General features: G+C 36.5%; 1 protein-coding gene across 2 annotated transcripts in view; it reads right to left on the bottom strand.

The window, feature by feature from the left end:
- The window catches only part of TRIM42 (tripartite motif containing 42), a 55,319-nt gene extending 42,609 nt beyond the window's left edge, over positions 1-12,710 (bottom strand). The window contains exon 1 of one of the 2 annotated variants that reach the window (XM_031959831.1): positions 12,052-12,710. In XM_031959831.1, the coding sequence (XP_031815691.1) occupies positions 12,052-12,419 (368 nt within the window). In that variant the 5' untranslated portion in view covers positions 12,420-12,710. The remainder of the gene's footprint in view (positions 1-12,051) is intronic. The other variant, XM_031959830.1, reaches the window with a different exon arrangement.
- Positions 12,711-21,902: the final 9,192 nt, after the last annotated feature.

Below are 21,902 nucleotides of genomic sequence, written 5' to 3'. Positions count from 1 at the left end.
ATACTCAATATTCCTTCTGCTTTTCAAATATCAGCATGTGTTTGACGTCTTTATTCTGTGTGTGTGTGTGTGTGTGTGTGTGTGTGTGTGTGTGTGTATGTATGTGTATGAATATGTAAGGGTGAGGAGTTAGGTCCATAAAAATGACTTATGTTGTTATTGTAGATCTTTTGATCCTCCCCATTCCCATTCTGAATCTTTCCTATTCTGACTTGGTATAATGATATAAAGTGTGATTCACTATGAGTAATGCTTAGTTGGTAATCAAAAGACTAGTGCTTAAATTCTGTCTTTGTCACTTACTATTGTGTGACTCTGGGCAAGTCAATTGAACTCTTAGGGTCTCAATTTCTTCATCTGTGAAATGAGAAAGTTGAACTAGATGACTTGTCAGGTCACTTCAAGTTTTAAATTTATGATCCTGGGATCCTTTATGGTCTTGAATCTTGTGATCAGCCATTTTAATAAGACTACTAATCTTCCCTCTTAAGCTTTTCTTCTCCTTAAGAGCTCTCTGGGCTTCAATACTTGCCTTCATTGAATCTTTTGTTGGGCTGCTTCATAAGCTTTTGAAGGAAATTGTGGAATCATTTTATGACAGCTAAAAGAAATTTATAATCTTACCTAAATTTGGCTCTTACTACACTTCATTGAATTAAAATTTTTTTTAAAATTTATTTCCTAACACAGTCCACACAGTGACTTCCAATCTTTCTGTAAGCTCCCAATAAAGGAAATATTCATTAATACCCAATATATTCCAGACACTAAACTAGGCCTTGGGGATTAAAAGCCAAAGCACAAAGAATGAAAACATCTCTACTCTCCCTGAACTTGAAATTACTTTCCTTCCCATATCATTCACTTTACAAGTTTTGTTGTGTATTATACAGATATGGTGTAGTAGAGATAAGAGTCCTGCGCTTTGAAATAGAATAGACCTAAATTCAAATCCTATCTTTGACACTTACTCTCTATGTGAACATATGTAATTTCTTAATATCTCTCAATAACTACATGAAAAGGGCACCCACCCTACAGGGGTTATTTTGAAGATCAAATGAGATTATGTTAAAAAAAACTTTGCAAACTTTAAAGCACAATATTACTTCTTATTCTTACTGTTGTTGTTGCTCTTGTTTTTGTTCTTGTTCTTTTCTTGTTCCTATTCTTGTTATTCTTCCTCAATAAACCTTCAACTATCTGCATTCAGGTTTTCATTCCTATGTCTATTGAAACTGTTTTCTATGAGTTTGCCCGCGGTAACCTAATGCTAAATACAATGCCTTTTTTTCATTGGTTAGGTGTATTTTCTTCTTGATAGGCTCTTCCCTTGGCTTCCATATTATTACTGGTTCTCCTTCTACGACCAATATGTCTTAGTCTCTGTAGCTGGTGATTTTCACTATTCTTCTATTACATTTGTACCTACTGTCTTAAGGGAAAAACTGCAAATTCCTTGACCTGGCATTCAAGATCCTCCATATGTTGGGCCCAACTGAACTTTGGTGATGTATTTCATCTAATTACCTTAATGAACTCTATTTTCCAGCTAAACTGAACTCAACTTTTCCCTCATCTCATCTTATATTCTTTTGTCTACAATCATTTGCATACGTTGTCCATAATGCCTAGTAAATACTTCCCCCACATTTCTATTTTTTCTTCTATCATGACCCAGATCAAATGCTACCTTTTCCTTTGAAGTTTTCCTTCTATTTAAATTTATATGGTACAAAGTTCATATAAAAAAGGCTATGGAATAAGATATCTCATTCAGAGACATATAGGTGGAATGGATCTTGTCTAAACTTATTTTACAGATGAGGAAAATCACATTTTTATTCTCTAAACCATCTTTGCAATAGACTTATAATTCTAGGGCACAAACCAGCTTATAATTTTATGTAAATTATGAGAGTAATAGAAGAGAAGTAAATGAGAGTAAGGAGAGAAATAGAAATTTCTAAGTAGATTTTAAAATTTTGGTTTGTTTATCTTCTACCTCGAACTGGTAGCCAATCCTTCATACTTCCCCAGGTGTCTCATACAAAGTGTTAGACATATAGCAGTCATACAAAGAAAGATGAATGGTTGCATAGAGAGTAGTAAAAGTCAAGCTAAAATATATTTTGTATGACTTCATATGTATGCTAGGTATGATATTGTTTGCCTTAGTGAGAGAGGATAAAGGGAGAGAATTTGGAACTCAAAATTTAAAAATTAATGTTAAAAATATTGTTTTAAAAGTCTAAACCTTTTCACCTGAGAGGGAAAATGAGTCATTACACACAAAGAGAAAGTTAAAGAGAAAGGGTCCAGAGTGGGAGTCAGAGAATCAGCAAGTAGAATTGAAACATATCTTAGAAGTTAGTCTAAACTTTATCCCCAAGCATGAATCTTGGATAGAATTTTCTTCTTCTTTTTTAAATGTACCTTATTTACTTTAACATTGAAGTCATACATCATGTATTTCCATATTGATCATGGTGCAAGAAAAGAAATGTCCAGAATTTTCCTTGAGAAATCATCCTTAAGTCTCTATTGGAAGACCTCTAATATTAGGAAAGTTGCTCTTTCCTGGAAGAGCCCAGTTCACTTTTGAATAACTTAGCTACTAAAAAGTTATTCCAAAGAACCATTCAGGATGACATAATAGAAGAAAGAAAATACATGAAATCAAGTTTTGATCAGGGGATCCAAGAAAGAAAATTGGAAGACAAAGGTATCTATGGACACTGGACATGGGGCTTATGGAGTATGCTGTGTGGAACCTTTTGAAAACTAAACCAACAATTGTGTATTCAGGCAAGAAGAGATCCCAAATGCAATGCAAGGCATTAGGTTTTATACAGAGAGCAGGAATAAATTCCAACTAGTAGCAATGTTGTTCACTCCCTAATTCTGGATCTTAGATTCCACTGCAGACTGAAAGGGCACCTATACTTATGTATGGTGATAGATCCAGGAGCCTAGGCTGAGTACTTGTGAGAAGCGAGTATAGAAGAAAGCAGCAGTTGTGTGACTGACTCTGGGAGCAAATCTGGGTTTCCTATCTAGCCCTGATCCTTGCCTGAAGTCTGCCCCAAGATAGCTGGGGTAGGATTCCCCAAAAAGGGAGAATTTCTAGTTCTGTCATTGAACCAGTAGAGCTTTCAGACAGCTCTGTCACTGTCAATAGAGCTGCCAGTGGCTATCTAGAAGCAGTCTAATGGAGTTTCAGCTAGGGAAATCTCACAGGTATGTGAGCATCAGGACTTACAAAAGGACACAGAATAGGACCAAGCAAAGTCCAGATTCACATGGAGGCTGACCCTAATGTGAAGTTCTAAGTCACGAAGTAAGACCAAAAGAATGGATAAAGAATAGCACCATAAAGAGTTATTACGTTAACAGGGAATCTAAAGACTTAAACTCAGAAGAAGAGAATGACTGTAAAATATTTATAAGTAAAATCACCCACACACAATTTAGATACAAGTTCTGCTAGAATTTTTTGAAGATATGAGTGAAGAATTTTTTAAAAGACTGAAAAAATGATTTTATCAATGAAATGTGAATGCTTTGGGAAAAACTGGAAAAGAAATGAGAGGTATGGAAGAAAATATTAGAAAGAAGATTAGCACAAATGGTACATAATCTTGTGTAATAAATAGACTTCTTGAAAATCAAGTTGACTCAATGAAACAACAAGAAAAAAAGCATGAGGTATCACACATTAAAAAAAACAACTGACTTGAAAAACAGATCAGAGAGATAATTTAGGAAACATTGAAAGTGTGATAGCATACATGTTTCTGTAATCTCTGCCACTGGGCAAATTAAGACTGGTCAATCATTTTGAGTTGGAATAAGGCTAAAGACAGTTGAGTATGTCTGTGTTAAATACAAGACCAATATGGTGTTGGAAGGACCTCCTCCAGAAGAGGAGGTTAGGAAAAATCACAAGACAATCTAAGGAGGGCCACGCCAGTTGTAATTCTTGCCTAGGTGAATTAGGATGATTCAGTTTAAAAAAAAATTATCTTTGACCTATCTGAAAGTCACAAACAAAAAAAAAAGAACCTAGATGTTATATTTCATTAATCCAGCTTTCTTACATTCAGAGGGCAAAGTGAAAATATAAAGGATCTATTGGTCACAATTTGAAAGAAATCCCCAAATAAAAACTTCATTATGGCCCAAAGAAATCCCCAAATGAAAACTTCATTATGGCCCATTCAAAGCTTTCAAATCTAAGGGGAAAATTGCTGCAAGTAATCAGATAGAAAGAATCAAGTACCAACAGTGGCAGTCAGAATCATACATGATTTATCAGCTTCCACTATCAAAAACTAGAGTGTTTAGAATACAAAATTCTAGGTGGTTAAAGAGTTAGAATAATTTGTCCAGAAAAACTCAGTATAATTCTATAAGAGGAGGGAAATGTATCTTTAGTGAAATAAGAGACTTCCAAGAATTCCTGCCAAAAAGACTAGCCTTATTTGGAAATTTTGAAATACAAACATAGGAGTCCAGAGAAACATAAGTAAATATAAAGAATAGGGAATAAAAAGGAACATAGATTAAAGGAAAGAGAAATAAAATTCTAACCAGGGATGGCGAGTCATTAATATTTAAAAAGAAAGAATGAAAGGATAGAAATCTATGAATGAGCTCTGGGTGATGGAAAAGGAAGAGGCTCAAAGAATAGTTGCATATTGCATCATACTTAGTACTGGTACTGGTATACTCCTTTATCTCACCATATTCTTCTTCTGTGTGAAGAGGGGGCAGAAAATTTATCATGAAAATGACAAACCATGATGCTGCAGGAGTTGTGATAAAACATGTTGCTTAGCCACAGCAAGAGAGGGGATGGAGTCGGGATGAAGATTGAAATACATATTTTTGGACATGGTCAATGTGAGAATTTGTTTTTCTTCTTTTATTTGTTAAAAATATTTTTCTTTTCTTTTAACTAGGGATGGTAAGAGAAGAGGCTATTTTTTTCAATTAAAAAATTAAAAGATGAATGTAGAAAGAATGTAGAAGAAAAAGTTCACTAGGAAAAAAACCTTTGCAACAAGTTTCTCTAATAAAAATTTGATTTCTAAGATATATAAAGACTTGATTTAAATTTATAAGGATATAAGCAATGCCCTCTGGCTCTGGAAGATCAGTGATGAAGAATTTTATCTATTTCCTGACAAAGAGGTGATGTATGTACTCAAAATACAGAATAAGAGGTATTTTTATATGAACAATATGGGAATGTGTTTTGTTTGAGTATGCATAATTTTTTTTTTACAAAGGTTTCCTTTTTTTCCCAATTGTGAAGTTGTGTTAGATTAAGATAGAAAGTAAATGATTGTTCATTGAAAAAAAAAAAAGAAAAAGTAGTTTCTCCTTAGAATTCTTCCAAATTCTCACCATGGCTTCCAATCATTAGATCTAATCCTCTTCAGCAGATCCAATTATTTAAAGAGAAGATGACCCCAACAAGAGGGAGAATGGGATCAGAATTTTTCTGATGTTTCAAAAATATATTTTCTGATTGTTGTGATATTTGCATTGGGACAAAATAAAGCATTGTCAGATGCCTGCTAACTTATTCTCACATGAGATCAAAGGAAATTAGAACTTCAGTGAAGAATCTTTAAGCAAATACATTACACTAACAATCCAGATATAGGTATCTTGCAGTTGGAGTTATCAGTGGAAGCCATACAGAATCTAAGATTTTATATTTAAGAGGTATTGAAAATGAAGTAGCTGTTTCATTGACTTGTGGGAGGACTGTACCATGTTTGTGTTTCTTCTAAAGATGTATTAATTATGTGTGAACTAAAGATGGTTTTTCTTGCTACAAAAGAAGGGAAATGGGTTAAAAAAAACCCTTTTATTTAATGAACATTATTTGATAAACCAAAGGTTTATTAGGATGAGGCATTCCTAGGATAGATAGCAGAAATTATTCAAAAGGAAGATGATGAAGATTTTGAGGACTTAGAAAATAATTCAAACAAGTGTCAACAGTTTGGAGAGTGAAAGAATTTGTTACAGGAAAAAAAACCAACAGTAGCTCACATTAGTTTAGGACTTTAAGACTTGAAATACATGTTTTTTCGCAAAAACCCTGTACAATAGATAGTGTAAATATTTACCCATCTTACAGATGAAGGAAACTAAAGATCAGAAAAGTTAACTTGCATAGGGCACTAATAAAGGTTGGAGTTGGGATTCAAACCAAAGACTTCTTTCTCACATCGAAACCAGTGTTGGTTATTATATTACACTTCAAGATTTTTGCTGTGGAATTTATAGAGCTGTACTTTCTGAGGAGGAGACACCTTTTCGGATTTTTCAGAATGATAAGGATATACAGATGCTAAATGTTAAGTGAAAATCTGTTCTTCACTCATAGTAAATACTATGGTATTTACTATGTGTGTAAATACACTGTGGTATTCAGTATATAAAGGGAGCTAGATATTAATGAGAAATGGCAAATTGGGAGGTGTGTAGTTTCCTCAGAGTGTATATCTGGTAAATGGCAAAACCTCCTTGGGCTTGCCAAACCCAAAATTGTGATAAAAGTTCTTGTGATAAAATGAAAATGAAATATATCACTAAAAGAAAGCTGGGAAAAAATCTTTAAGTGCTATGAAGTTCTGGTCGGGGAACTGAAGGTCTTAGGAACACAAATAGAATTTACATTACTACCTTCAATCAAAAATAGGCATGTTGAAATGGAAAGGAGTATGATAAGGAAATTGAATAATGGACTAAGGAGATGACTGGAGACTTAAATCTGGAATAATAGGAAGATGATAGGCTTGTTTTTGTTTGTTTGTTTGTTTTTTAACAATTCCTGAGAATAAGCTAGTTTAGTGTTCCCATCAATAATAGCCTTTTTATAATCTTTCAAAACTTGAAAAGGATTTATTAAAGTTACCTTATTTTAATCACACAACAATCCTGTGAGGCAAGTGCTATCATTAACTCATTTTATGGATGGGAAAGTTTAGGCAAACAGAAAATGTAACTTGACTAGGGTTATACAGCTCACAAGTTTCTGGAGCTCACACAGATTTTCTGAACTAAAGGGCAATGTTCTATCCATTCATTACACCACTTAGCTTCTTCGCTAGAATGGATTCTAGACCAATCATTTCATTTTATAAGTGAGGAAATGAAGACAAAGGTTTGGTGTTTTGCCCAGGATTATATAGCTACTAAACATCAGAGGCAGGATTTTAATTGAGGTTTACTGACTATAGATTAATGCTCTATGTTCTCCCCTTGCCTCTTCCCTTACAAAACTAGAAATATGGCCAGTTCCAAGATGAAAACAATGCTGCAAAAGGAAATATTTAAAAGGACTTGAGCCTTTAAAAATGAAAATAGTTTTTCATCTGTCTTTTTTTTTTTTTTGAGTAGGGCAGAAATTTATTCTTATTTTTCCCCTGGACCATGGTTAAAATAATGAGGTTTTGGTCAAAGATAGATTGCATCTAATGAGATTTTATGTCTATTAGTCTGGTGAAATAGAAATTTATTGAGGAAGGCTTTAAAATGATTTCATATAGAAAGAGATAGAAGGTAAGGTTAGAAGGAATCCTACTGATAGGCATTATTTGAAGATTGTCCCTCTGCATGATCTTAGTGGTTTGTCGTGGACACAGTCTAATCATCATGGTTTTTAGTTTTGGGGGTGGGGTAAGGACTGGAAATCACTTTTAAGTTGCCTTTCAGAATAAAGAGAATTATAATATTCTTCATTAATGTCTATTTGCATGGTTTAGAAGGTGAATGGGAGAACAAAAAGATAATGAATGAAGGAGGGAAAAGAGGAAGAAAGGAAAGAGTAAGAGAAAGCAAGCAAAAGCAAGAGAGGAGAGAGAGAGCTAGAGAGTGAGAGGTATAAAGAGACAGAGAAATGGGGAAGGAGGGAGTGAAAGAATAGAAATAAGGAACATCAGAGGAAGGAAAAAGGGGAATGAAAATCAAAATAAAAGCAAAGAAAGGGAATCAAAGAGAAGGAGTTTAGTTTTATAGAGAAAAAACACTTATCTGTTTTTATACTCAAAACGGACATCCTAATGAATGAGGCCATTAGTGGAAAGTCCAAAATCATGAGCTATGCAATCCTGAGAACACTTCTCTAGGAGGTATCTTTGTCATATGCCTGCAGCCTCCCAACATTAGTCAGATTAATCAATAGCCACCAGAAAACAGGCAAAAGATAGAATATCCACTTGGGAATTCATTGTTTTTATCACTCAAAGGGTACGTGGAAACATTAATCTCTGACCATTCTGAAGAACAATTTACTCAGCTCAGTCAGTAATCAGGGATCTTGAATTTCAAATCCTCGGCATGATCTTGAAACATGAAGAAGGTAGTTTATCTATAATGGCCCTTGATGTGTCTTTATTTCTGTTTTTAGTGTTAGGCTGATAGGGTTTCAAAACTGGCCATACTCTTCTATTAAAGGGAAAATAGCTTGATAAATTCTAGGTTTTTTCTTTTTCTAACTTTTTAATGATTTATTACATACACTTGACTGTTCTCCCTCCCCACAATCAGAGGTGTTTGCATTTTAAAAGAGGATTCTGAATTTTACTCATTGAAGTAGCATCAGAGGGGGATACTTCTCTTCTGTTCCTCAAATCACTTCTCATAGACAGCCACCCATACTGTGAAAAGAGCAACTGAGCTCTCAGAAATCCTACAGCTGTGAACTCCTGCCTTTATCCTTCATGTTCTAGAGAAGCTTCAACATAGATGAATCATAACTCAGCCTTTTCTTACCTTTCTCATGATGTTTAGCACACAGTTTTCAATCATTTATTGATACTTTAAGCAGGGGTCCTCAAACTTTTTAAATAGTGGGCCAGTTCACTGTCCCTCAGACTCTTGGAGGGCCGGACTATAGTAAAAACAAAAACTTTGTTTTGTGGGCCTTTAAAATAAAGAAACTTCATAGCCCTGGGTGAGGGGGATAAATGTCCTCAGCTGCTGCATCTGGCTGCGGGCCGTAGTTTGAGGACACCTGCTTTATTTTATGGGATCTCCCCTCTCTACTATTGGATCACCACCAGGTGTTCCTTCTTATTATCTGTAATTTTTGTCTATATCCTTCCATAAATCCTCCTTAGATGCTATGCCCTTCAGGAAAAAGATCTTCTAAAACTTTTAATATTTCATATATACTCATGCAATATTCAGGCCATCTATATCTTGCTTTCACAATATGACACAATATGACTGACCCTTTTCTAGTCTCACATATGTACTATATATATGCATATATATTTACATACATATCCATATCTAAGTCCTTGATGTTGTCTTTATTCTGATTTCTGAATTAGATCATATGCTTCAACCTACTCATACTTCTTATGGGCCTCCCCCTTTCAACTTACTGACAAATTCTTGGGAATACATGACATTCTCTCACTCAAAACTGTAAGAATCAATAAACATTGATTAACCTCTATATTGCAGACACTCTGCCAAGTTCTGGGGATACAAAAAGAGGCAAAGGTTGCCGCTCCTCAGGAGTTCACAAAGAGGAAATGAAGTCATCACCAGAAGAATATTATACTGGTATTAAAAAGATGGGTTTCAGCACCAGGTAGCAATTTGAAAGTGCTACAAAGTTACCCATATGCAACATATTTCACTCTTCTCTCATTCCATTATGTTTTCGGTTGTTTTCAGTCATGTCTAATTCTTTTGGCCCCATTTGGGATTTTCTTGACAAAGATATCGGTGTGATTTCCCATTTATTTCTCCAACTCATTTTACAGATGAGGAACTCAAACCAGACTAAGTGACTTGGCCAGGGTCACACAGCTATTAAGTGTTGGAGGGCAGATTTGAACTCAGAAAGGTGAGTCTTTCTGGTTTTAGACCCAACACATTCTCTACTGCATCACCTAGCTGTTCCCATTCGGTTGTATACCTAGTTTATTGTCCATCTGCATTCAGTGCCTTCATGAAATATAGGTACTAACCCAAGTGTTGCCCATCCAACTATATGCCCTAATTAGGACATTTGTTCTTCCTTCTTTTGTTTTTTCTCTATGTGTGCTAATTTCTTTTAAATGTCCTTGAAATCTCACTGACAAAGCCCTTGATATTACTGACACAGTGTCATCTGCAAACAAGAATGTTTGGAAAGCCTTTAAAATTTATTGAGTATTTGATAGTCCAAAACATGGGACTAGGGATGATGGGTAAGACCAAGCAGCTTAAAATTTAGATGGAGAGAGATTTGTGCACTTAACACAATTAGATGTTCTCCAAAGTTGCTCTTCAGTATCCTTAATACATAAAAAATCAAGTCCTACCCTAGCGCTAGAAACGCTGCAGTTAGGTTTGGGGATCAATTATTTAAGACACAATTCTCTTACATAAGTGTCTTTAATGTTTATTCAGAAAATAGTTGCCAGATGGGCTCAGGAGGTTGCATAAAAGAATCAGTCGCAGGAAGAACCAGTCTTCCTGGTTCTTTCTCCCCTTCTTGTGAAGACCTTGAATGAGGAAAAAGGGCAGACATGCAGAATTTTTGCTTCCTCCTCCTATAGAGATAAACAATGTTGACTCCATTCTCTAGTATTGTGAATGAAGGAATGGAAAGGCTTGAAATTGTGTGAGGCAAGAGATTTGCTAAGTGAAGATGACAGGGGCAGGTGGAAGTGGGTTGATCACCCCCATCTTTTTACTGGCTGGGTGAGAATCACACAAAGTCTGTGGGATGAGGAGTGGGGAGATAGTGGGGAAGTTGAGTCAGTGGTGCTCTTATGAAGATGGGCATAATAGAACCTTAGGATTCATCTAGTTCACATCTAGTTCAACCTTCTTATTTTGAAGAGGAGGGAACTGAAGTTTAGAGAAGTATGTTGACCAGTGTCAGTGTCATGAGTTGTAAGTCAAACCCAGATCATCTGGGTAGGGCTCTCTCTTCTACTCTTTTTAGAGTTCTATGTCTCTAAGATCTTGTAAAAGCTTTTGAAATCCAAATTTGGGCCACTCTGGAATGTATCTCTAAAGCATTTTGAATGTTGTTCCTCTGGCACTAACTGCTCCCAGCAATTTTGTTGAGTCTAATGATTTGCTTTGATGTCACAACGCAGGAGAGACTTAATTTTCAAAGAGAAATATTAAAGTTATGACTATTTAATTGAGTACTTTTGGCATGCAAGACATTGTCTAAGTGCTATAGAAAATACAAGAAATCTAAGGCATTGAGCTTGCCTCAGAGCACATGGAGAGACAAAATATAAATATACAAAAACAAAACAACATTACAAGATGACAGTATGTATCATGGATACCGCTGGTAAGATAAGACAAAAATTCCAATATATTTGGAATCAAAGGGCCTGGATTCAAGTCTTGATTAGGCAACTACTGTGTTACTTTGGGCAAATACAGTAGCTTCTCTGGGCTTCCTCTTTCTCATCCATGAGCTGAGATTAGATAACTTGACATTTAAAGTCCCTGAAACTTCTCAATTTGATGATCCTATGAAATTTGCAGCGCACTAGAGGGGTTTGGGTTTGGGTTTGATTGTCTGCTCTACGGCTTCTTTGCATAATCTTGGGCAAGTCACTCCCACCTTCCTGGGCCTCAGTTTCCCCATATAAAACGAGAGATGTGGATCACATTGACCTTTAAGGTCTTTTCTGACTTGAAAGTCTAAGTTTCAAAGGGGAGAACAGTGCAGGCCCAGATGGTCCAGGGAGACTTCATCAAGGGGAAGGAACCTGAACCGTCCTTGAAGGAGAGAGACTGACTTGGAAGAGTGATGCATTCACCAAGGAGAGAGCAGGAGGGAAATGTCCTGATTTCTAAGGCTGGGGAAATCATGGAAGGGAAGTTGTTTATGAAACAGATCCAGAAAAGTTTTGCACAACTTCACGTCTCGATGGAAGGGGGAAGGAGGGAAGGAGAGAAAATTTGGAACTCAACGTTTCCAAAACAAGGGTTAAACACCAGGACAGATGGCTCCGGGAGGCCGGCCTGCAGATTATGCCGGGGGTCCCAGGTACTTACTTGATGGGAGGGTAAGATTTCTGGTAGCAGCAGCGGGACTCGTAGTAGTGGCAGGAGGACCGGCCGCGGGGACATACACAGCAGCACTTGCAGACGGGGTCGTTGGCGCAGGAGCAGCAGCACCAGTGGCAGTTGGGCGTGTCGGAGCAGGTGCAGTGGCAGCACTGGCAGGTCCCGTCATCGTTGTATGGGAAGGGAAAGCAGGTGCAGTTTCTTTCCGTGGTGAGAAGGAACCTCATGCAGAGGCACATGCACGACTTGGGCAGGCCGTGGTGCCATGGGCAGCATGGGGAGCAGAAGCACACGGGCTCCTCTGCGGACCACACCTGGTTGGTGACTTCTAAGCGTGGTTCATAGCGACCCCCCATGGCAGAGGCCAGCCTGGCAGCACTCTGTCCCTCCAACGACCAGCCCTTGGGTGCCAGCTGTTAAAGGCTGGGGTGCCCAGGCACAGCCTGGCATGTACTAGGTAAGACTGAGTCCATTGCTTATGTCACAATCCCCCTCTTCCCTCTTTCATTCACCACTCTGTGGGGCTGCAGGTTCGCCCTTCCCACAGGGTCAGCCATGGTGAGGAGGCTGCAGGGAACAAAATCCCTGGGGATCTTTTGCTCTTCCCATGTAGGGTGTGAATGGAAAAGGCTGGCTCTGTTAACTCCCCCTCAGGATAAAGTATCTCTGGATGCCATGCGGGCAACCTGGACCTATGCCTTAGTGACCTGAATGTCTAAGAGTCACATTGCACAGAGGGTGCAGGTTCCTGGTAATCATGGGCCAGTCATTTCAGTTCTCTGGGCCTCAGTTATCTCCTCAGCAAAGTAAGGAGTTTGGACTAGATCAGGAATTCTTTCTTTTTTATTTTATTTGTGTGTGTGTGTGTGTGTGTGTGTGAAAATAATTATATATATAATTATGCATGTATTTTACATATATGCACATATGTATTTGTATATACTTATGTATACACATATATGCATGTATAATTATGTATTTGTATAGATATGTATATATGTTTGTATGTATGGTTTTTTGTGTATATATATATATATACACATATATGTAAAAGTTAGTTACACTAAGTGAAGAGTCGCTGATTTGGTCAAACTCTTACTTGAATAGGAATTCTCTTTTCAACATTTTAGACAAGTGGTTATCACACTTCTAGCAGTAAATACATCGTAGAAGAAGCCACAAGGCGCCTTCACAATCGTGTTGTTGCCTCATAATGCAAAAGAAGAAAATGAAATTTCCATTGAGCTGCCAAAGTTATTTTCCTAAAGTACAGATCTGTAGATCTGGGATTCTTTTTTTTAATAGCTTTTTATTTTTTATTATTATAGCTTTTTTATTTTATTTATTTTATAGCATTTTATATGCATGGGTATTTTTTCAGCATTGACAATTGCCAAACCTCTTATTCCAATTTTTCCCCTCCTTCCCCTCCGCCCCCTCCCCCAGACGGCAGGATGACCAGTAGCTGTTAAATATATTAAAATATAAATTAGATACACAATAAGTATACATGACCAAACCGTTATTTTGCTGTACAAAAAGAATCGGACTCTGAAATAGTGTACTATTAGCCTGTGAAGGAAATCCAAAATGCAGGCAGGCAAAAATATAGGGATTGGGAATTCAATGTAATAGTTCTTAGTCATGTCCCAGAGTTCTTTCGCTGGGTGTAGCTGGTTCAGTTCATTACTGCTCCATTGGAACTGATTTGGTTGATCTCATTGCTGAGGATGGCCAGGTCCATCAGAATTGGTCATCATATAGTATTGTTGTTGAAGTATATAATGTAGATCTGGGATTCTTAACCCCATTTGTGTCATGGACCCCTCTGGCAATCTGTAAAGCCCATGAAGTCCATCTCAGAATCATGTTTTTAAATTCATGAAGCAAAATGCACAGGATTATAAAATGAAACACTATTGAAATAGTTGTCAAAATATTAAAACTTCCAAGTTCATGGACTCACTCAAATCTGGGGCAGTCTGTGGACACTAAGCTAAGAATCTTTTTACTGGAATGGGGTCTCTGAATCTAATATCATATGAATTGAAAATATAAGGAACCTCTAATTACTTTTATTCTATAGAAATATAGATTCATTAAACTATTGAGCCAACACTTTCAACAGAAAGGTTCAAGTGAACAGAACAGAAACCTCAGTGTCAGCGACATGATGCTGGAAAGAATGATCTGTGTGATACTTTCAGATGCTCTCAAAAAGCAGAGTTACCAATAAGCCTTTGCAAAAAGCAATCAGAACTCCAAGCCATAGAATCAGTCACACCTACCTGAAAAATCAGCCATCACCATCATATTGTGTCTGTTGATCCTGGCAAAATGAAAGCTTTCCAAATGTTTCAGTTTGGATAAATTGATTAAAATGTTGGTGTCATATTCTAATAGACTTGTGATGAAAAGAGCCATTTCCATATATATAGAGAAAAGTATGGAGACTGAATGTGGATCAAAGCATAGTATTTTCTTCTTTTTTTGTTGTTTGCTTGCTTGTTTTTTGATATAATTTTCTTGTGCAGCATGACAAATGTGGAACTGTTTAGAAGAATTGTACATGTTTAACCTATATCGAATTACTTGCTATCTAGGGGAGGAGTTGGGAGGGAGGACAAAAGGAGAAAAATTTGGAACACAAGGTTTTGTAAGGATGAATGTTGGAAACTATCTTTGCATATATTTTGAAAAAAAAGAAAAACTTTTATAAAATTTTTTAAATGGAAAAAAATGTTGATGCCATTCCATGGAGAACTTCCAGACCTGATGAACATTAGTTAATTCATGAGTTTTATCTGTGATGTGTGAATATGAACAATGCTAAGCAAAAGGTGCATTTTTCAGGTTTTCCTCTTAGAAGTTCTTTTAAATAATAATGGAGTAAAATATACTTTAGATAAAACCTGACAGTATTTAGGCTAACATTTTGGCTTCTTCTCTATGAAGATAAAAAATTAGAGTGGAAGTGTACTTAAACACAGTGCTCTATTGCTTACCTTGAGACTCATTTCTGTGGAATGTTCTGGGTTTTTTTGTAGGATTGTATAGGATGCCTATTATATTTTGGGAGAATAAGGTAGTAGGTTATAGAATCAGAGTGCTTTGGGGAGATCTGATTTCAGGATTATAGAACCCCATATTTCAAAGTTAAAAATTAGAGATCATCTAGTCCCTAGCTTCTTAAACTATGTTTTACAACCTCATATGGGGTCTTGTAACTAAATGTGGAAGTTATGAAATTAGATTTATGATCAATAAATGTCTGATTTTTATCCTTATTTTTCTGACTATTGAAATCTTGCCTGTTCCTTAGGGCCTTGCTCAAATGTTGGCACATCTCACATCAAACTATATATGAAACTGATCTAGGAAACTAGATCTCTTCAAAGCTCTCTTTGATTCTACAATTTAGCACTTTATTCCCCCAATGCTTATATATTATAACAACTAGCAAATATATTGCTCTTTTAGGTTTGCAGAGATTTGTATATTTTATCTCATTTGATCCTTACCACAACTTTGTGCTAGAGATACTATTATTAATATCCTAATTTTGTAGGCAAGTAGTGATATCAAATAAATTGTCAAGTAAATACAGCAACATATGACTCTAGCTGCCCTAATAGCCCATTTTGTAATGGAAATGAAATTTGTGGTATCATAATTTTGTTTTACCAACAATATAGCTTTTCATATCTATTACTGTAGTTTTTCTGTTCAAAACTTTTGTGACTCACTATTAGTTATCAAATATATATAAAACTTCTTGATTTGGCATTCAAAACTCTTGCCATAGTTGAATGACACACAAGATTTCCATCCTTATCTTATTCCAGTTATACTACTAGAGTTAAACTCTTCTATTTAATTTAAATTTAACTTGTCATTTAATTTAAATTTAAATTGCCATTTCTTTACCTATGTCCTGCATTGTGCTTTCCATGCCTTTGCTCATATTTTATATGTCTGCTATGCCCACCATCCATCTATGGCCTTCCCTACTCCAATCGGTTTCTGACTATTGAAATCTTACCTGTTCTTTGCTCAAATGTTTGTACATCTCCTATCAAACTATCCTAACAATCAATAATGATGATTTCCCTTCTTCTGGACTCCTCCCTGCTCATAAAATCAATTTGGTTTGTACTTATCATGTATCATCACTATATATTACAATTATTTTCATGTTCTTCATTCATATCTCTATTAAACTCCTTGGGGCAAAAATCTTATTTCATTTTCATCTTGAGACAGTCCAATTACAATTATTTGAAAAAATAGTACATATTTGTTGAAAGTGATTATTTCTCTTTACAAGGGACAGATCTTGGTGGGGTAATTCTTCCATATTAATATTTGCTTCTGTAAAGGAGATAACAATGGAAGATGAATGCATCAAAAAAGAATCTAGGATGTGATAAGTATGGAGAATAAAGAAATTTCCCAAGATGCCCAACACTTTGGTGCCGGGAATCTGCCTCATCAATTCATAGAATCCCAGAATTAGAAGGAATATGTATCTTACTCCTTGCCAATAGACACAATATAGAATTTTAGGAACTAGAATTTAAAAGGATCTTGAAGATCAACTGGCTTAATCTTCTTAAAGAAATGAGAGCCTCAAAGGTGATGTTATTTGTCTCATGCTATCCAGTGGCCAATCAAAAATGAAACCCCAGTTCTACTGATTAACTGTCTCAATTCTCCACTCACTGCATTCTATAAGACAAATTAATATAGCACTTTCTGAAAATGGTTTCCTCAAAGGTCCCTAATTTGTCATCATCAATATTTTGCATATCCCATTCTGAGTCACGTGCTCTTGAGCTGGGAGAGCCCCTCACATTCAGTTCTGTGTAAACAAAGGGCAGAAATGAACTTTGTTTTGTTTACAAGACATCTGAAAAGTCACTTATTGACACTTTACAAGTCTAGATTCTAAGCTGTGCTACATTTGAAAGCCTTTAAAACTCCCTGATTGCACATTTACATGATGTCAGGAAAGTAGTCCCTCCTGTCAGAGGCTCACGGATACATAGCTCATTTAGAATTTATTTAAGATGGGGAAAAATTGATTAGGCTGAGTTAATGTACATTTCGAGAATTTTGAAAACCACTAAGCCTTGCCACAATTTGCCACAATGTTTCTTTACAATCCCTTCCTCACAGAGGTTTTCAGTCACTGATGCCATAATTACTAGATTAAGAGGGACAGGGAGAGGGAGCCTTGCTGAGCCTTCCTTCCAGTGGCTGGGCTAGCCTGGAGGTGGACTCCACAACTGGACTAAAATGGACAAAGGGGATCCTGCTTATGTGAATTGTAGATTATTACTGCTGGCACTCCAGGCTTGGATTTCTCATTTTCCAGCCCATTTTTGAAGTTTCTATTATTCACATTCATTGATCTAGTGGGATTTCTGTAACTAGTGTAAGTTTGGGGAGAGGGATCAGGAGGAGGAGAAGAGAGGATTCTGGTGGGAGGGACCCAGCCTAAGTAGGTGTTCCAAATACTTAGTGAACCTCGGATCAAGTTACTTAACACTTTTTGCCTCAGTGCCCTCGTCTATAAAGTGATTTAGAAAAGGAAATGGCAAAACACTCCAGTATTTTTGCCGAGAAAACTCCAATCAGGATCACCAAGAGTTAGATGTGACTAAAATGACTGAAAAACAAAGCGCCCCTCAGTTTATGCTTCTCCTATGCTCCTGAATCAGTCTCTAACCCTACAGCTAAACAACTTCAGTGAGGACTTTCTCTCCCTCATCCCACAAATGAGAAGGAAACAAAGCATAGAAAGACATTTTTTTCCTTCTGAAATTGGAATCACCTAACTGGTGTCTATCCAACAGCTGCCTTTCTTTCTCTTAGGCTTTCTTATTATAGTGTTGTCTGTTACCCTTTATATAAAACACATGAGTGGGTACTAACCCTTGATGTGTACTCAATGCTGGTACTATGGAACTAGAAATTGGTCAGTCTGGGAAAAACAAGAGCCTAAAATAAAAGGCATGTGAGCAGAAGACAGAGAAATGATTTCTTCTCTGGGAGTTGACAAGCATTTTTAGGTACTCTCTGATTATACTCATTAACTAGCTTGAAGTTGATTTATAGAATAGAGAATAACTAGAAATTAATAATGAAACGCAAATAAAAAATCTCCTAGACTTGCAGATCTTAAAGAGTGGTCTGCAGAGCCTGGCAGGTTCCTGAGATCCTTTTGGGTTGTTTGCGGAGTCAAAACTATTTTCATAACACCAAGATGTTATTTGCCTTTTAAAATGTTCTACCCTTTTCCAACTGTGTGAGGCTAGATTTTCTTCATATACTTCAACCAAAATGCCAAATTGCAACAGACTGAATGCAGAAGCAGATATTAGAATATAAGTGTCTTCTATTAAGTCTTAGGGCAGCAAGGTAGCACAGTGGATGGAATGCCAGTCTTAGAATCCGCAAGATTTGAGTTCAAAATCATCCTCAGGCACTTGCTAGTTGTATGTCTCTGGGCAAATCATTTAACCCCTATTTCCCTCAATTCTTCATCTATAAAATGGGGACATACTGGAGAAGGAAAGGGCAAATCACTCCAGTATTTTTGCAAGAAAACCCCATAGTGTTGAGTCAGACACGAGTGAACAACAAGTCATGGGGCTCATTCTGTATTCCTTCATTAGGGTACATACTCCTCTTTGTTAACATCCTCTTCTAATAGCTAGTAAAGTGGTTAGGAGTATTTACAGAATAAGGGAAACCCTCAGTCCCCTCATCAATAGTACTTTTATCATATAAATATATAATATAATATGTAAATATATATAAATTTCCAGAAGGAGGGGGGGAAACCTTTTCTTAAAATCAGGAATATTTAACAGTGCAATGGTCTTTCTAAGGAGGCACTGAGTTTCCCTATCACAAGACGTCTTCAAGCAGGGATTGAATGACTACTCCATTTGGATCTGTCTTGTAATTCTTCCCCTGTGCTTAATACATGTCACTTACTTCACAAGGTTATTGCAGAGATCAAATGAGATAATGTATGTAAAGTAGTTCTCAGATTTTAAAGTATAATATGCATATATCTTGTCCAAAATCTTCATTTTATAGAACAACATGAGACTTGGAGAAAGGAAGTGTTTTTTCCATGGTCACAGATGATAAACAGCTACATTGGTATTTAAACATAGATCTCCTGACTTAAAACTAGCATTCTACATGTGCTACTTATTTCACAGGATTGGTGTGAGGAAAGCACTTTATAAAACTCAAAGCCCAACAAAATGTAAGCTATCATTATTTGCAATGACTAATAAGAATAGAAGCTTAAAGTCTTATTTTTTCATTTATTGTACTACCAGTTTTGTGTGGATTGCCATTCATTTCCTGAACTTCATTCTATTCACCTTCACATTGTGCTTTCAAATTCATATCCATTCATTTTTCAAAAGTTAATTATTTTTGAGTCAACACCAAAAGTAACTTCTTACTAATTAAACCAAGTTAGCAACAGCCTACTTCATATGCATTATTTCCAGGTTATGCTCATATTTCCAGGGATCTTTCATGTTTTAATTACACAACAAAGAACCACCATTCTCCTTATTCAGAGCATCATTTCCTACTACAGTCTCGGGATTGCAAGAAAACTCATCAGTCCTGAGATTTTGTTTCAAAGGTACAAAGAGCTCATTTAAATACAGCTGCATAAATAAAAAAGTTAGGCAGCCAATTAAGTGGACAAATATAGTGGAAAGAGCATGGAATCTGAAATGGAGGACTAACTTTCCAAACTCAATACTCCTACTGAATAGCCTGTCTAATTTTGATAAATTACCTCTCTGAGCCTCAATTTCCTCATCTATAAAGTAACTAGCATTTGTATAGTTCATTATGATTTTCAAAGCATTTTACAAATGTTATCCTAGTTTTCTTCACATCAACCTTAGGAGAGGGTGATAGAATTGTTTTTATTTTATTTTATTAAGGTGAGGAAACTGAGGCAGGTGCAAATTAAGTGACTTTCTTGGGATCACACAAGTAATAAATATCTGAGATTGAATTTGAACTCTTCCTGTTGCCAGGTATTGTGTTTTATCCATTGTACCACTTAGCTTCCTAATAAATAATGTATTTGGGCTGGATAACCTCTTACTATAAATCCCTTCTAGCTCTTAAACTGTGATTTTCTATTATGTTTCCATTTTAAATTTATTAGTTAGATCAGAGCTCCTGAATGATATTTACCTCTGAAAGTGCTCCTGTCCCTAGAAAATGGATATTCTAAAGTTTGACAAAATGAACTTGAATAGTGGTCAGTATTTCTGAGTCATTATTTGATCAATCTGGCCTTCAGAAATGTCAGACATGATTAGATGTAGGGATGTCATGGCAGACTTCTAGGTTTCTCCTCTTTCTCTTCAGCAAGAGTCATTCTGAAACTATGTGAAAAAAGAATGGGAAAGCAATCTATTCAATGGTCAACATTTTAGAATCCATTTATTAAGAGAACACCATATTATTAAGCCCAGAGCTAGGACTGGACACTAAAGATAATTTGATTTCATTCCATTCAATCCAAAATGTATTTATTAAATATTATTGATAGCCACTCACTGTGCCAGGGCTTTACAAAGACAAAAACAAAATAGCTTCTGATCTTGAGGAGCTTACATATATAGGTAGTAAGTATCTGAGTAAGTATTTGAATTCCTCTTGATGCTAGGTGTTTTGTTTTATCTATTATACCACTTAGATGCTTAATAAATATTGTAGTTGGGGACATCAAATGTCACTTCCTATATGAAACCTTCTCTCTCTCTCTCTCTCTCTCTCTCTCTCTCTCTCTCTCTCCCTCTCTGTCTGTCTGTCTCTGTCTGTCTGTCTGTCTGTCTCTCTCTCTATCTGTCTCTATCTGTCTCTGTCTCTTTCTCTGTCTCTCTCGCTGTGTCTGTCTCTGTCTCTCTGTTTCTCTCTCTGTGTCTCTCTGTTTCTCTCTATCTCTTTCTCTCTCAGGCTCTTTCTCTCTCTCTGTCTCTCTCTCTCTGTCTTTCTCTCTCTGTCTCTTTCTCTGTCTCTCTGTCTCTGTCTCTCTGTCTCTCTCTCTGTCTCTCTGTTTCTCTCTCTCCGTCTGTCTCTTTTTTTCTCTCTGTCTCTGTCTCCTCTCTGTCTCTTTCTCTTTCTCTCTGTGTCTCTTTCTTTTTCTCTCTCTTTCTCTCTCTGTCTGTCTCTATCTCTTTCTCTCTCTGTCTGTCTCTGTCTCTTTCTCTCTCTCCATTTCTCTCTCTGTCTCTGTCTCTGTATCTGTCTCTGTCTCTGTCTGTCTGTCTGTCTGTCTCTCTCTATCTCTCTGTCTCTCTCTCTTTCTGTCTATGTTTCTCTGTCTCTGTCTCTGTCTCTGTCTCTCTCTCTCTGTCTGTCTTTCTGTCTCTGTCTCTCTTTCTGTCTCTGTCTCTCTTTCTCGCTCTCTCACACACACATACCCCTAATGTTCTTTCCACACAACCCCCCAAGTTACGTATTTATTCATCTATGTCTATGATGCCTCAGGGTGGATGAAGTAGGGAGTCCATTCCAGGTATTGGAGACAGCCTGTGCCCAAACACTCAAGAGATGGAATGACATGGGTCATTCTAATCTGACAATTAAATTAGTTTAAATGTAATGCAAAATAAGCAAAAGAGAGTAATGTGTAAAATAGTCCTAAAAAGATAAGTGAAGTCTGTAAATATCCAACTAGAGGATTTTTTTTTGTTTCATTTTGGAGACAATATGGAGCCCCTGAAGCTTCTTGAGTGGGGATTAACCTGGTTAAACTTGTGTTTTAGGAATATCAAGTC

The sequence above is a fragment of the Sarcophilus harrisii genome, chromosome 3 (assembly GCF_902635505.1).
Source record: "Sarcophilus harrisii chromosome 3, mSarHar1.11, whole genome shotgun sequence".
NCBI lineage: Eukaryota > Metazoa > Chordata > Mammalia > Dasyuromorphia > Dasyuridae > Sarcophilus > Sarcophilus harrisii.
Note: the sequence above shows the minus strand (reverse complement) of the source record. Positions and strands in the feature narration are given on the sequence as shown.